Genomic DNA, 16,738 nt, shown 5'->3' with positions numbered 1-16,738 from the left:
TTAAATACAATGAGCGAAAAATTCTTGAAGAAGGCGGCTGTGATGACATCGCTTCTTTGTTTCTGTTTCTTCTTGACGTATGAGGCTGAGCGTTCAGTTCTGTTGAAGTTTGTTTAGGATTTGTAAGTTTTTTTGGGGGGGTTGGGCGGCCTGGAGGGATGGGTCCTGTTTGAATCTAATGCATTCATTATCATACATTATGAATAATAATAATAATAATAGATAACAATAATAATAATTCCACAGTTATGTGTGTACAATAGCACACAGAATCCCAACAATAAATATATCGGTGTGTATGAAATCCCTGTACAGAAATGACTTTAGATTTGGGGAAAGTGGTAGAAGGTTGCTCACAACAATCGGGGAAGACAAACGAGCAAACAATGTCAATGCGTAAAACAACGCCTTGGTAGTCACAATCTAAAGTTCGACCACCGCATAAATTGGGTAGAATCTAAATTCATTTTTAGCAGTAAGGTTGTTGGCATAAAAGACTGGTTGAGGGTGCGGCCATATGGATGGCCATACATCTCTTACGCAGGAAGATAAATTCACCAACAATCCTATTTCCAGGAAATATATTCAAGGTTTTAAGAATAAAGACCATTATAATAGCGTTGTCTCGTTAGCCACACCCGATGCTGCGGTTGCTTCTCTTTCGTCTCGCTCAGGTAGTTCTATTACTGTAGGCTGCTGGAGTCTAGGCTGTTGCTTTGGGCTGTTGTTGACCATCCATCAGAACGACCGCATTGGGCAAGGAAGAAGACGGCGTTGCATGTTTTTTAGTCCTTTCATTTTCACTTGGGGAGCATTTTTACATCACAGCGCCAGACTGAAAAGGTAAATCGAAGAGATTCCTGAAGGTACTCTGTACAAATTTATTTTTAGATATGCGAGCATATGTACGCATACATACCTGTGGATTGTTTCTCTGTTCAAGACTTGCTACCATGAGTGTTTTTAATAATATTAAGCAGGCAGTATCCCCTTAAAGTGTATGTTATCGAAAACCTCCTTGGGGATCCGGACTTCCAAAGGTTTACGTTAGTAGAAATAAAAAGCAATGAATAGCATGTAGAGGGTGACTATTTGGTCGCGGCCAAAAAGCTTTGCCAGTCACACTTCCACTGGACTCCGTAAGTATGTCGTAAGCTTGAGTGATGGACGTGGGAACTTACGCCAACAGCGTTAGGTATTCATTGGTTGGCCAAACTATGCATTACTCAATTCCGCAGATTCAGGAGATTCGGCGGTGTAGCGAAGACGTTACAGTTGTCGGCTTTTGGCCTTCCTGTGACCATGCAGTTACCGCTTGCACCAGACCCTTACGTTCTTTTTAAGTTTTCAGGAATGCTTCCAGCACAGGTGTATACATTCGTAAGGAAAAGCTTGCATCCTATAGAAGTTAGCCATAATCCGCGTCGTAGTTGGCCTTACTCCTTGTGACGCCACATTGCATAAACAAGTCGGTCAGTTAATCACCCACTTGAAATTCGACAGAACGATGGAATAAGCTTCGTCAGGCACTGTATCTAAACGAGGAGTTATTTAAACTCTTCGTAGTCCATCGCCCATTACTCATACGAGTAAAAAATGAGCCGAAATTCCTTCTGCGCAATCGAGTTTTCTGTGCAGTGGTGGCCTAGCCTCAGCCCATGAAACTCGGCCACAGTCCGGTGGTGGCCTATATTGCTGGTACTAATGGCGCTGCCAGAACTACGATTATAGGTAAATTTAAACTACCGAGACTAGAAGGCTGCAATTTGGTTTGTTTGGTGATTGGCGGTTGGATGATCAACATACTAATTTGCAGCCCTCTGGCCACAGTAGGTTTTAAGATCTGAGGGCGGACGGACAGCAAAGCCGGTACAATAGATTCCTTTTCCAGAAAACGAAAAATCGCCGAAATCCATCGATAGACTTTTATGGATGCTTTACTGACTAAACACTCGTGAAGCTGTTACTTCTTACGACTTCGCCAGCGGGAGCGATTGTAATAATAATAATAATAATAATAATATAATAATAATAATAATATATAATAATAATATTATAATATATTATATTATTATTATTATTATTATTATTATTATTATTATTATTATTATTATTATTATTATTATTATTATCAAATGAAGTAAGAGATAGCCAGATCATATTTAGCCCCCTAATTCCCTCGGGCTTTTGTACCAAAGTTACCTAAAATGGCAAGATTTTTATATTCCATATTTCAGAACTTTAATATCGCCAACATCATACAGCGTTACTACAGCACTTCATTAAGGGCCTCATGAATCCACTTTCATTAGTCGAGAGAGGCTCTCTTTTAATCGTCTTGTATAAACTGGGTCTTTCACTCTCTATGCGATACTATTTTCATTATTCCCTTTGTTCTCTTACCTGGAGCTTCAACATTTATGTACTAAGTTTAACATATATATATATATATATATATATATATATATATATATATATATATATATCATATATAACTTTATATGTATACATACATGTGTGTATTTATATGCATATTCAAATGTATACATTGTATAGTATATGTAGATTATACATGCACATATATGCATAATATATATAATATACGTAAATATATAGATATAACATATATTATACGTATTTATACATATATATATATATATATATATAGTTTATCTATATATGTACGTATATTATATATTATGCATATATGTGCATGTATAATTGTCGAGGAATGCTGTGCTGCCATCTCTTGTTTATATTTTCACTCCATGGACTAAAGAAGTTATTTCTTTATTTGGTTGTCCTTGTTTTTGTCGAGGAATGCTGTGCTGCCATCTCTTGTGTATCTTTTCACTCCATGGACTGAAGAAGTTATTTGTTTATTGGGTTGTCCTTGTTTGATTTTGTTTTCTTAACATGGAGAGTCCACGGCATTTCTCTGATCACTACCTGACACCTAGCCACCCGTAACAAACTCCTTAGACCTTGGTCAATCTTCTCCATTCTTGATCCTAGACCCTAGACTCTCCTGATTCTTACCTGACACCTAGCCACCCGTAACAAAACTCCTTTAGACCTGGTCAATCTCCCCATCCTTGATACCTAGACCCTAACTCTTGACGGTCCTTGGATCCTATTTCATCTTAAGACGCTCCTGATTCTTCGTCAGATTGTAATCACGTGCAGTACTTTTCCTGATCCTGATTATACTCGCAAGATCTTCATTAGACCTTTATATTATTATAAAGTTCCTGGTGTTATACATGAAGTTTGTTAATTTTGTATGTTTCAGTTTGTAAATATATTTTAAGTTAATATAATTTTTCATGTTATACCTTTATATTAAAAATTAAACAAGAAAGCTTAAAAATGAACAATCATATATAATTTTAAAAGAACCAGAGTTCATGGATTATAAAATCTAAAAACCATAACTCGACAATAATCTACATATACTATACAATGTATACATTTGAATATGCATATAAATACACATATGTATGTATATATAAAGTTATATATGTGCACGTGTGTGTGTTTGTGTCGGCGATGATGACTCAGATCTCATCATGCTTCGTATGATTTTCCTTTTAATTCGATTCATCTGTCGGTGGGAGGATGAGAGGCGAGGCGTATCTCGACGTGGCCTGGGCGTCGATTAACGGCCATTGGTGACTTTCTCGTACGTGAGAAGTTGCGAGAGAAGCTCCATAAGTCCTCTCCCTGCTTTTGTTGATTTTGATTTTGTTATGGAGCTGAAGAGAATTTTGATCCTGGATCCTTTGTGGTCTTTTGTTGCCTAGTTTACCTCGTTATTCATTTATTTACTTGTATGTTTATTAAGCTTGTATTCTGTGTGACCATCGTTCGAAGGATTCTCTTTTTATCTCGATCACTTCTCTCTTTCCCTCGACTTGAGCCCTTGAAAAAATTGATCGTTAAATGAAAGGCAGACAGACGATCATATTATTACTCCCTCAGATTTTGTGGCCGCAATAGGCTTCTCCCGCGTGATGATACCACTTACACCTTGGGAGGCCATTATTCTCCAAGACGTACAACTTGGCATTGCCGTCTTGCCCTACTCTGGTTTTGAGATTGCTATCTGTGTCTTTCTGGCTCACCATTTGCAAGTAGATTCCAACGGGACTGCGTGATCAAATACTCATTTTTAACCAAGCAAGAAAAACACGAGGTCGGAAAGACTCAGTCAGAGAATTGAGCGCTGCAAAGGGGAATTGTTTCCCCAGAAGAAACGTGGGATGTGGTGGTTTGGCGGACGGTGCGAGGTCCACTGAGAATAGGAGGTCCTCTCTCCTTCAGCTCTTCAGCTCAACGGAACGGTGGCCGAAATAATGCTTATCAGAAAGTGGTTTTAGCGAAGAGGTAATGGCTACATCACTGATGAGACGAATTACCTCTGATTCAAAACTGCCGAGAAGGAAATCAGGAGGACAATTTCCTGGTTGACGTCAGAAATAAAAAACTGTAGTTTTTTCTGTATAGCATGAATCTAGATCTCTTGTGAGATACGCCGAAGTCATTGCAGGAAGATCATTTTCGAGATGCCTCCGACAAGAAAGCTGTGAATTTTCTGGGAACGGGAATCCGATGTGAAAGGATCCACACTTCTAATTGTGGACCTTTCTCTTTTCACGTGTCACCGTTGTCTATTATGGACACTTGTTAGGCAAGTTTATTATTATTTGAATTGTTTAAAGGGAAATGCATTCTCCTTCAAGTCTAATGTAACTGGTTTATTTTCGTTTTAACGGCTATCTTATTTTCTTTCGTATCAGAATATTGTATCTTATTTACGTTGTTATCTTTGGGATTCTGAAACATTATGCATTTGTTTATTGTGGTAAATCCCTCCTTTTTTCCCATTTCTCCACAATCCTTCTCCCCATGTTAGCAAGGTCACTAAGAACTATTTTGACTTCTTAATTGTGGTTGTTTGAACACTTTGAATGAACTACACAACCATTGAAAATTTCCCCTTTGTTGCGAGGGACTTTATGCTGCTCATTTCTTCTCTTGTGCTTGAGGATGTTTGGACCTCAATTTGGTGCCGCTAAATTTAGCTGAATTTTAGCGATTTGGCCCTTGCTCCTCAGATCTACACATTATAACCTGAGCTTCATCTGGTTCTCACCAGATAACATCATCTTCATAGTTCAGCTGTAATAATGAAGTCGTGTAGGTTCATATGTTGATTTTCATTCACTATATTTCCCCTTCATTTAACACTTGGCTTTGGACGTCGCTGATTTCTTGTCTTGTGCCGTGGCGTTAAACCAATTTACCCTTGATGTGTGTGTGTGTGGTTTTGTTAGGCGTAGCCGTGAATGGGACGGGGGAAGAACGTGGATGGGTAGCGTTGAAGATTGCTGAAGCCCTCGAAGTCGGAGGGTGACTCTCCGCTTTCTCGTGTTGACATGATTTTCTCTTTTGTTGTTATTCCATTCACGTGCCACTCCATTAAACATGCAAGGGCGTTGTGTTGGTCGGGAATCTATGTCGAAATTATATTGGTCTGCAAGTCTCTTTAACGTGATCCTTAGGGAGGAGGACCCCTTGCGGTCAATATCTTTGATTGCTTCAGATGAATAATAATAATAACGATAGGCATAACAATAATACGATCAGTTTTGTATTTAAAAAATGATAAATGGGTTGGTTAATAATATATATATTTAGCTTTTATTTGAACCTTCGCTAAGCAAAAAGATGGCACGAGCGCACACTACATGGGTCATTGCTAAATTCATACTCAAGCTGCCGAAGCGTTGAAGAATCCCAGACAGACCATAAGCCTGCACCAGAGACTTCCACGAAGGCTCATCAGCAGTGCATCTGCCAGATCCTCCAACAAACACTGTCTCATTCACCCATATCATTCCAGCACTCAGGCTATTCCTGAATTGGAAACCTCATAGAACTTCTGAAAAGATCAATTGTCACCAGTTTTTTCCATAGCGTTTTTGTTTTGAAATATGAAGCAAGCCAAAAGTAACTCATTGAATTCGACTTCACTTTACTTTGGAGATAACTAATGCGTATAAGAAATCACTTACAAATGCATCTACCCTTGCCGGGATGCATCTCAGATAGAGGAGATAAACTTACCATACATCATTCTTTTTAGATGTCGGTTTATATATATATATATATATATATATATATATATATATATATATATGTGTGTATGTGTGTGTGTGTGTGTGTGTGTGTGTGTGTGTGTGTATAGTATACGTACCATCGTCTCCAAAACTATGCAGCAAAGCCATGCTCAAAGCTAATAATAGTCCCGCACATAGATATCCCGCACCCCGGACCATTGAGATACAACGAACGAGATACCGACTGTAACCCCTACTGCTATTTAGGAGTGGACTTGTAAACTGTGAAACTGACCGTCTGCCGAAAATATATGGGTGGCTTACTTAACAAGCACCACTAATTGCTTGTTAGATTTTGGGTCTAGATCCAATATATGAGATACCAGATAAAACTAATATATAATATATCTGCAGACACTACTGATTACAGAATGACCAGTGACTGACATTTTGGAGGGTGGGTTCCCTCTGACAGGGGGGTTAATTGGATCTAGATCCAACTTAGGAGATACCGAGTAAAATCTACAATACAATAGCACTGCACATCCTAGAATACTGTGGTGGTAATGACAGACATTTTAGTGGGTGGTTACCCCCTGACAGACGCCCCACAACGAGTGGGGAGGGAAAGACAGGATCTGCATCCAACATTGAGATACCAAGTAAAATTTGTACTACAATTGCACTGCACATCCTAGAATGCTGTGATGGTAATACCAGACATTTTTGTGGATGGTTTCAGTGCGGCTGTCAGGGGAACCCACCCTCCAAAATGTCTGTCACCTGTCATTCTGTAATCAGTAGTGTCTGCAGATATATTATATATTAGTTTTATCTGGCATCTCATAATTAGATCTAGACCCAAAATCTAACAAGCAATTAGTGGTGCTTGTTAAGTAAGCCACCCATATATTTTCGGCAGACGGTCAGTTTCACAGTTTACAAGTCCACTCCTAAATAGCAGTAGGGGTTACAGTCGGTATCTCGTTCGTTGTATCACAATGGTCCGGGCTGCCGCTCTATAACCCCCGCTGTTGCATATTTGTTTTTAATTAGCCTAGGTCATCCACCAGGCATCCAGAGCTGAAGCCGAAGAGATAAGCGCTCGGTGCTTTACGCTGTCCATCATCCTACTGACAAAGGTCCACTAAATGTACTACCAAAGTATATTTGAAGGACCTTGCTGCTGATAGAGGTTTCTTGGACGCTTCCAAAGCCAGGCCACAGTTTCTTGTTGTGGTTCTAGACCTTACCTAGAGGGGTCTCGTCAACCCGCAAAACAGCAAGTACTTTTACCCTGAGTTCAGAGCCCTTATCCAGGTACTGCCAGCGGAGCCAGCTACACACACACACACACACACACACACACACACACACACACACACATTTATATATATATATATTGTATGCATGCATAGGTGTATATGCATATGCACATATGAAATAAACTTCTCTGGAAAATATTTATTTAGCTAGACATGTTCTCGTAAAATCTCGCTCGAAATTATTAATTGCGTCATTTATTACAATAATGTTTATGAAACGCACATTCAAATAACTGTTATTTATTTATTAAATACAAAATCATCTGTTAAGCAAAACGTGAGAAAACAGACGACTGATAGCCATTGCTTGTACGGCTTCATAAACAGCCATTTGAGTCGGTCTTTAAACCACTTTCTTCTAAAGTACTTCGGTAATTTAGTCTTGTGTCTTTCCCATTTCTTGCGTCAATATTAAGGATCATTAAATTTTATCATCTCATTGATGAGATAGTCACTAACACCAGCTTCTCCGAAAAAAATAGTGCAATTTGGCTGCGTGGCAGTCTCGGCCACTATCATTTTCGAAAACAATGAACATTAGATTTCGTGTGAATGTTATCATGAACATTTTAGCCCCACTGATGAGATCAAGTATGAAAAGAACAAGTTACGAAAGGTCACTGCACCTTGAAACGTAATTTCGTATTAACTGTATTGAATCCCGTCCCCTCCCCCTCCCCCTCCCCCTCCCCCTCCCTCCTTCCCCAATGAAGAGGGGACAGGAGCAGTGTTGTCGTAACCCAGACGTGACCACCACCTGCCGGGAACAGACGCTTTAAAAGAAAATGTATCCAGGTTTTTATTACAGTTCCTGTATGGAGGTATCCTCTATGTTATGACAGCCATGTGTTATTTTCGGCAAATAATAGCTTCTTTCCGTTCCCCGAAGAAGAAAATAGTATGTAACTTCAAAAAAGTTATTAAGAATTAAAAAAAAAATTATTCTGATTCGAACGAGTAAATAGTGATTGAAGTTCACAAACCCCCAATTCCTGCATTCCCCCACAACATATTTCCAAAGTAACTTGGGTTCTTTTGACATAAGTATTTGGTGGTAATGCACACTAGCATTTTGAGAACTGGGTCCTGGCGGTTTTAAAAGCTTGCTTAATATGCGCTGCTATGTGGAGATTAAAATGATATGTTCTTTTCCCCGAGTCTGGTTGCCATACGGTTACCAGAATAGTAAACAGGTATGCTTATGAAAAACCGACGCCACAACAAAGTTGGTGAGGCCTCCATCTTGGTGCCCTGAGAGCATCGGATATATAACAGTAAAACAGCAACTTTTTTTTCGCTCGTTGATGAAATTATTATTATTATCAACATAATAATAAGTAATCAGCACATCTTTCACAAAATTTAAATGCACCCGTGTTGACAACGAGAACAAAGAAGCAGGGCTTAAACTTTGAATGACGATAAACAATACACATGATAAATATTTTGTTGCAGGTTTCAGTAACAAGAAATTACTGTCCAACGATTACCCATCTTCTATCATCATAAATAGCATCGAGTGACCTTGAACTTTGCAACTATTTGGGGGCTTTTGATCGTCTTATAGTCTCCAAACAGCCCCATCGATAACCTTGAAGGTCAAGGAGCTGCTTTTACCAAGTCATGGTTATACCACAACAGCAACAACCGCGTTAATCAATTAAATGCAATGGACCAACGGCAACTGAATAGCAGCACAGAAGCTTCGCGTAGATGATTTCCAAAATTGTACCAAATCTGAATTCCCACAGTACAGAACAGTACAGATTACGAAAATAATTCCGCTTCATCATCCGGTGTCTGTATCTAGCAGAAAAAAAATGAGTGTTGCAGTATGAATGCAGTTTTAAAGCGCCGTGCATCTGATTTACACGAATTTTACTGTTGCTGTTTATCTGCGCCTCTGCTTAGTGTGTTTTGTCTTCTGTCTAGTCTGTATTCTATCGTATATTCCTCTTTTTGCCTTCCTTTGTCTTCTATTCACTTATGAAAATCTTGCTGTGTGAGCTCTAGGGGAATGGAGGCGTTCTTTGACGCTACTTAGCGCCGATTGTGAGCTCATTGACGCGTATGTGTATTATGTTGACACGAACGTCATAGACTGAGAAGGAAAATGATCGCTACACGACCACTGTTCTGCACAGTGATGTACGTAAAGCCACATTGCATCTGGTTTGTGCTGGGGTGGGTGTCAATCAATAAAAGTCACTATAGCAGACGGCACATTCAGTTTGAAAACTTAAAAATAAACTATAATCTGTGGTTCAGGTAACAGTGAAGTTCAAAAACAATTTCAGAAAGCAGATGCAGTTCAACCGCCTTTCCAAAAAAACAAAATATAGTCCAGTGCATTTACATGATGATGTCGTAACATTCTCGTACTTTTCCCCGTAAAGGGGTAGTGCCGTCAGTCCACCTCATGCGGTGCACTGTAAAGCATTACTAAAGGTTCTTTGCTGCGTGCTCTCGGCCCCTAGCTGCAACCCCTTTCGTTCTTTTTAATGTACCTCCTTTCATATTCTCCTTCTTCCATCTTACTTTCCACCCTCTTGACTTTCCACCCTCTTGACAATTGGTCCATAGTACAACTGCTTTGAGGTTTACCTCCTGTTACGCCTTTCAAACCTTTTCACTGCTAATTTCCGTTTCAGCGCTGAATGACCTAATAGGTCCCAGTGCTTGGCCTTTGGCATAAATCCCGTATTCAATTAAATTCAATTCATTCTCTTACTTTTTTTTTTTTATTCATTCAGGAGGTGAACAGAGGCCGCCAGATGCATATGCAGAGGTCGTGTCAGAAGTTCAGTGCCTCGACGGCCAACGTCTTCCTCGACATCATGACCCATTCCAAGGGCAACTTCTACAAACTGGACGGCACATACTTCCTCCCTCAGTCACCTTATGCTTCCAGCTTCCAGGTGGATTGGGTAAGGCCTCCAGGTTTCAAGGTTAGGACAGTCTGCAATGTGCCTTGAACTTCGAGTGATGTTCAGAACTTTTCTCTGTGAATTTTTCTCCCTTTGCTTATTCCAGTCAGTTCTGGCATCTTGTTCTGAATTTGTTTTCGTCTTTGTCCTGTTTATGTAATTGTTATATATTTTATTAGTGATGATTATAGATAGATAGATTGGTAGATAGATAGTAGATAGATAGATAGATAGGTATGTAATAGGCAAAAAAATAAGTGATAAGAAACGTTTGCTTTCAGCTTCTCACTCTCAACATTTGAAAGATTTGCATATTTAACGAAACTTGTGTAGTAATATTTGTTTGTTTTTTTCTTGAGTGCTGTCAGTGACATCCGGGCAATTTGCGGGAGAGAATAAAAGGATAGAAATATGTTAATTCAATATTTTTGAGGCTCGAAATATTTATATTAAAAAGCAGCCTTGGCTTTTCATTCTGTGTAACAAAGGTTGAGAAATCATAATGCATGGTGTACTACACATGCATACATACCACATGCATATGCATAACATAACCCAGTTACCTCCATTACTTTTAAGTACCGTATGAGCACATTTTATCAGCCTTGCGAATTACACCTTTGACGAGGGAAAGGTTCCTATTTACCTAATCTTCTTTCACTTGGCGGCACCTTCTACGGCTGACTCTCTCATAACGAATCGCCAGACGCTCAGTTGCTCTTGAGAAATATTTAAGCTCTAATTGGAGCTGTATTGGCTAATGAGCAGCTCACTATAGTTATCGCATGTCTAACTGTGTGTATAAGGGTGTGCGGCAAATTTCTCGAAATCTTTTGCTCGACAGTAAATTCCTCGGAAGCAATTGCTCGAAAAATAATTTCTCGAACTATCAATTCCGCGAAAGCCAATATTGTTGAGAATACTAATAACCATTTAAAAAATAAATATTGGCTTTCGAGTAATATGTCTTGTACGTTTCTTCGGTTTTGTTTGGTAGTAGTGCATATACGAGGGGTGTAATACTACCTGACTGTACACCTTGTATTGTAAACAACTGAGCAAAAATCGAAGGCACAGTTTTAAAAGTGCCATCGACGTACCAGTTCTCTGAACGTGCTATTATGTCGAGATCGTTCTGGGTTGCAAAAATTAATATACGACCATCTGTGGGACCAGAGTCATAAGCCAGGAATAAATCTCCTTTGATGGTTTTGCAAACTCTTCCGGCATGATAAGATCGAGGCAGCTATTAGGCAAAGCAAGGTCAGCATTTTCCCTCGCTCGTATATTGCGTCTAGTTCTTTTCATAATTGCTACTGAAGGGAGCTTCACCGCCACAGCACCACCTACTCCCATTGACGCGCATGATAAGATCTAATGTAGTGTATCTCGACTATTTATTGCTTGCGATTTCACTTTCTCTTGGATTGTAGCAGCAGCAATTTTAGCACCGTCTCCTGCCTGCTGGTTGTGATCTCCACTTCGTTTTTGGATATTATCATCGATAGTGATAGTACGAGCTGAACATTTAAGTTGCTTGGACATCTCGCATTTCCAATATATCTTGTTCACAGACTTGTCCTTGATATATAGTAGATATCCGTCCAAACATAATTTCTTTTTCCCTTTTCGATCTCCACATGTGTTAATTCTATCTTGAGGGTTCGATACTTCCGGAAAAACTAAAATAGGAAGAAATACAATCATAAGGTTGAAACTCGAAAAAAAATATATTATGGCTTTTAACATTCTGTCAGTAGTGCTCGTTAACAGACCTGGTAATGATTGTTTGGAATACTCATGATCGTTTCAAAAATAGATATTGGCTTTCGAGAAACTGATAGTTCGAGAAATTATTTTTCGAGCAATTGTTTTTGAGGAATTTTCTGTTGAGCAATTGATTTCGAGACATTTACCTGTAATCGTGCATAAAGAGTGCAACGGCGCTTTAAAATGACCAAACGCTTCCGCTTTCATCAGACGAGAACTTACAGCGTTTCATTCGCAGCGAAGAAAATGGACCGCATGAATTCAAATGAACTGGACAGACTAAGCGATCTTTTCTCCTGCTGTAGCTGCTATTGGCACGGAGGACAGAAAACCGCGGAGGTCCGCTGTTCTCCCAGGCAAGGTATACCCTGCTCCCAGGGTGACAGGGTCTATAGCAGGGCGACAAAACCGCTGAACGGCATAGCGGGGCTAACAAGAAGTAGTACTTATACTTGTGTTTCAGTTGAATGGAACAGAGGCCACATGACATTGCCTGGATATTGCCGGTGACAGACAAAATTGACGCGATCTTAACTTGAGTGAGTTATAACTTGACCAATGACATGATTGTCATAAAAACTAATATTTCCTTAATTATGGACCGATTTTCAAAATTTGTACTTCACTAGATTTTACTTGGCGCCAGTGACTTAAGGAATCATGAATATGATAATGTATGTCGTAGAAAGCAACACAAAAGGTGCACAGTATCGTAATGTACACACACACACACACCACACACACACACACACACACACACACACACATATATACCGTATATATATATATTGTATATATATTATATACTTATATATATATATTATATTATATATAATAATAATATTAGTAATATATTATATATATCATATATACTATAATATATATTGAATATGACTTATATATTAATATATATATATTATATATATATATATATTATATATAGATATATAAATCATATATAAATATATATTATTATATATATATTATACTATATATATATTTATATAATGATACTATCCACCTTTTATGTCGGTTGCCGTGTACGACAAATGTCATATTCTTGATTTATTACGACACTGGTGTTATGTAGAATCTAGTAACATGAAAATTGTGAAAATCTATCTGCGTATATACTATATATATATATATATATATATATATATATATAATATATATATATATATATATATATATATAGTGGAATTTATAAACTACTACAATATACCTCGAGAATAACTTACACCCAAGAGGAATGATAAGTGAGAAGGTCAGCGGTCAAAGTCACTGTAGTGTCGTTGTTTCCCCACCAGGCGGCAGTTCGAACTCCACTGGTGACGATGTGGTTCTCACTTATAATTATTCTCCTCGGGTGTAAGTCATTCCCAGTGCATATTGAATTGGATATAAAACCAAACTTCTTGCTTGATAATTGTGGAAGAAATATTATACTGACGAGCAAAGAGAAAAACTGATTGGTAAGCACGAATCCGGACTTAAAATTTAGCACAAATGTTACAGTTCAAACAATGTGAAGAATAAGTTTCACAGGCCAGAATCCTTCTTCAATGTCAATTTGGAAACGACGCTAGTCCACGCAGTAGTAACAAAATTAATTTTGAATTGACGAAGAATCCTTTCGTGCAGCGGCAAGCTTTCTTAATTATGCTGCTACAACGTATCGCTCTTGCTAACGACCCAGTGATCAATAGCTAGAACCGCGAACAGCGATTTATTGTCATGCGACCAAAAGTCGATCGTCTGAAAGCGCCCTAGAACTAAAGGCGTCGATTTTAAAAGCTTGTATATTGTGCAGTAAGTCACTCATGTTGATTAAATTTAGCGGGATTTTTCGTCGAATTTCTCATAATACTGTCACGTATTGTTGTCATTATTCAAAGTAAGCGCAGACTCCTACGAAACAAAACGAAAAAGGGTTTTGTTTTCTGAGCAAACTTCTATGCAATAGAAAATAAAGGTAAGAAAATAATCAGTTAAATACTTACTCCTGTAAGTGAGCACTTCGGGATAGCCTTTCAACCTCAATTGAACTTAGAAATATATATATATATATATATATATATATATATATATATATATATATATATGTGTGTGTGTGTGTATATATATATATATATATATATATATATATATGTGTGTGTGTGTGTGTGTGTGTATTATATATATATATATATATATATATTATATATATATATATATATATATATATATATATATATATATATATATATAAAATCATTTCTAGGCTGATGAAGTGATGTTCTGCTGGCAGTACAAGGTGGGATCGACCGCCTGGAACGCGCTGTTTGCCCATCTCCTGAACCAGACGAGAGTCATTCGTGCCAAAACATTTTATGAGTGAGTATCGAGCAAGTCTGACTTGTCCGTCCAGAAGGGCTTTGGAGACTAAGTTTTGGTAGTATTCTGTCATTTTGATTCCGCGTCTTTAAAGTAATTGGAAATTATGTGACAGAAATATCAATTTTAAACATTTCATTTGTGGATTATTTTGGCAAAATTGGGACTCATTTTTAATTTTTTTCAAAGTATTTTTTACTTCTATATGTCCATGAATAGCTAAGGCTTGCAGCACAGTACTATAATATTTAATAGCTATAGATCAGAAATCTTGACAAATATTAGAATGTTCTTATTTTGAATGTTGAAATTCCGGAACACTCAAAGACGGATACAGGTAAAATTTGCTTCTTTATTTCTTAAAACCGTTTTAATCTACTCCATGTGTTCTTTTGGGGCGCAGCCGTTATGAATATCCCACAGACAAAGCCTTTTCAAGTTAGCTGCCCTTAGGACGGCAATGGCCCTTAAGGGCTCAGAGACAATTCACATAGTAAACTAATTTTTCATGGACTACGTATTTAACCATATTCTGTTTCTTTATTAGTCTTATTTATTTTACCCATATTTATTGACATTTGCATTACACCAAATCCTCTTTCAGTCAACTCATTTCCTTTTACCATAATTTATGTCAACTTTACTTGTTTGTTAGTGCCATTAGGTAAAGTAAAACCAGTGAGTCATTCATACTCGTCATATCTCGCCCTTTCTCTCTCCTTCATGTCTCCCTCCAAAAGCATGCGCGAAATTATGGCCGTGAAGAATGCCAGCGACATGAAGAAGGCCCTGAAGTTCTACAGGTTCATGATCGTTCGCCACCCATTCGAGAGGCTGCTGTCGGCCTACAGAGACAGGATAGAGGACACGACGCACCGCTCGTGGCAGAGGGAGTTCTTCGGACCTCAGATCCTGGCTGTTACCAGACCCAAACTCAAGGTCAGCTGGCTTCACTCTCATCGTGCGGCCCCCACTAACGTTCAGTTCAGGATTCAATTCAGTGCTTCAGTTATACTTGCAGAGTTATGCCTGTGCAGGCAAAACTGAACCCAAGTTCAGTTATACTTGCGCAGTTATGCCTGTGCAGACAAAACTGAACTCACTAAGTTCTGTTATATTTGCGCAGTTATGCCTGTGCAGGCAAAACTGAACATTAGTGGCGGCCTTTATAGTGGCTTGGTTTTATATTGATAAATACTGTATTTCATATTCAGATTATCCTCGGATTTCTGGGGACTGTTCAGAATTTCAACAGCCACAGTAATGACCAGGGACTCATAACTTCTCAAATTCCTCACCTGAAATACACGTTTTACATCAATAAATGAAGAGGTTCTTCCCTAACTGAGAATCGTACCAACTCTGCATCATTAATTATTTAGCTTTCGTAAGCTTTAAATTTAGATTCCATATTTAGCCGGGCTTCACAATAACCATTGAGATATTCCTCGATAATTTTATAATTGCAGCAACGCTAGATTGTTTTATGTAAATTTCAAGTTAAGTAAAATCTTAACTTTTCTCGGAAAAATTATATTTACAGTGTATCTTTCAGAGTTGCGGTGCATCAGAGTATTGTCTTGGGAAAATTTGGACTTTTTTAGACCAGTGGTTTCCAAACTGCGGAGTCCTCGCACCCCTGGGGGTCCAGAAGGCCCTAGGTGGTCCGCGACACAAAAAATTAATATTTTGTTCAACTACAGATAAAAATTGTGGCAGTTTTCACCAATTCTACTTTATATTGAATTGAAAGCGATCGAAAAATATTGAAAACATTTTATATATTTACTTATACTTAATTTGTGCAGGAATATGCATCACGCTGTACTGGGTATCCCGATATATGGCAATCATAAGTTTTCATTGGGTGGTCCTGGGCTGGCACTCATCATATTTGGGGGTCCTTGATATGGTCGAGTTTGGGAACCACTGCTTTAGACTACTTTATGGTGAATTTCTTGAATTAAAGCACTTTCTTAATGAAAAATTATAAATTATTTAATTGTAAGAATCTAATTTATCGGTCTTTTTCTTGCTAGGATTTAATATCATTAAAAATTTGAGTGTGGATATGTCTTGTGAGAATTTCAAGCGGCTTTACAGACAAAATGTTTTTGTGAAAATGTAGATGAAACAATTAAACTTTATTTGAATGGAAAATTGACATTCTACATGGTACTGTTTCACTGATTTTGTGAAGATTGAGTCACTTAAAAAC

General features: G+C 38.1%; 1 protein-coding gene across 4 annotated transcripts in view; it reads left to right on the top strand.

Annotated features, from left to right (window-relative positions):
• The window catches only part of LOC135210996 (carbohydrate sulfotransferase 11-like), a 51,943-nt gene that overhangs the window by 28,588 nt on the left and 6,617 nt on the right, over window positions 1-16,738 (top strand). For 2 of the 4 annotated variants that reach the window (XM_064244010.1, XM_064244007.1), the window contains exons 3-5: window positions 10,201-10,395; window positions 14,408-14,520; window positions 15,261-15,459. In XM_064244010.1, coding sequence (XP_064100080.1) covers window positions 10,201-10,395; window positions 14,408-14,520; window positions 15,261-15,459 — 507 coding nt within the window. The remainder of the gene's footprint in view (window positions 1-10,200; window positions 10,396-14,407; window positions 14,521-15,260; window positions 15,460-16,738) is intronic. The other 2 variants (XM_064244008.1, XM_064244009.1) reach the window with 2 other exon arrangements.

The sequence above is a fragment of the Macrobrachium nipponense genome, chromosome 4 (assembly GCF_015104395.2).
Source record: "Macrobrachium nipponense isolate FS-2020 chromosome 4, ASM1510439v2, whole genome shotgun sequence".
Classification (NCBI taxonomy): domain Eukaryota; kingdom Metazoa; phylum Arthropoda; class Malacostraca; order Decapoda; family Palaemonidae; genus Macrobrachium; species Macrobrachium nipponense.
The sequence above is the reverse complement of the archived record's forward strand: the minus strand, read 5'-3'. Positions and strand labels throughout refer to the sequence as shown.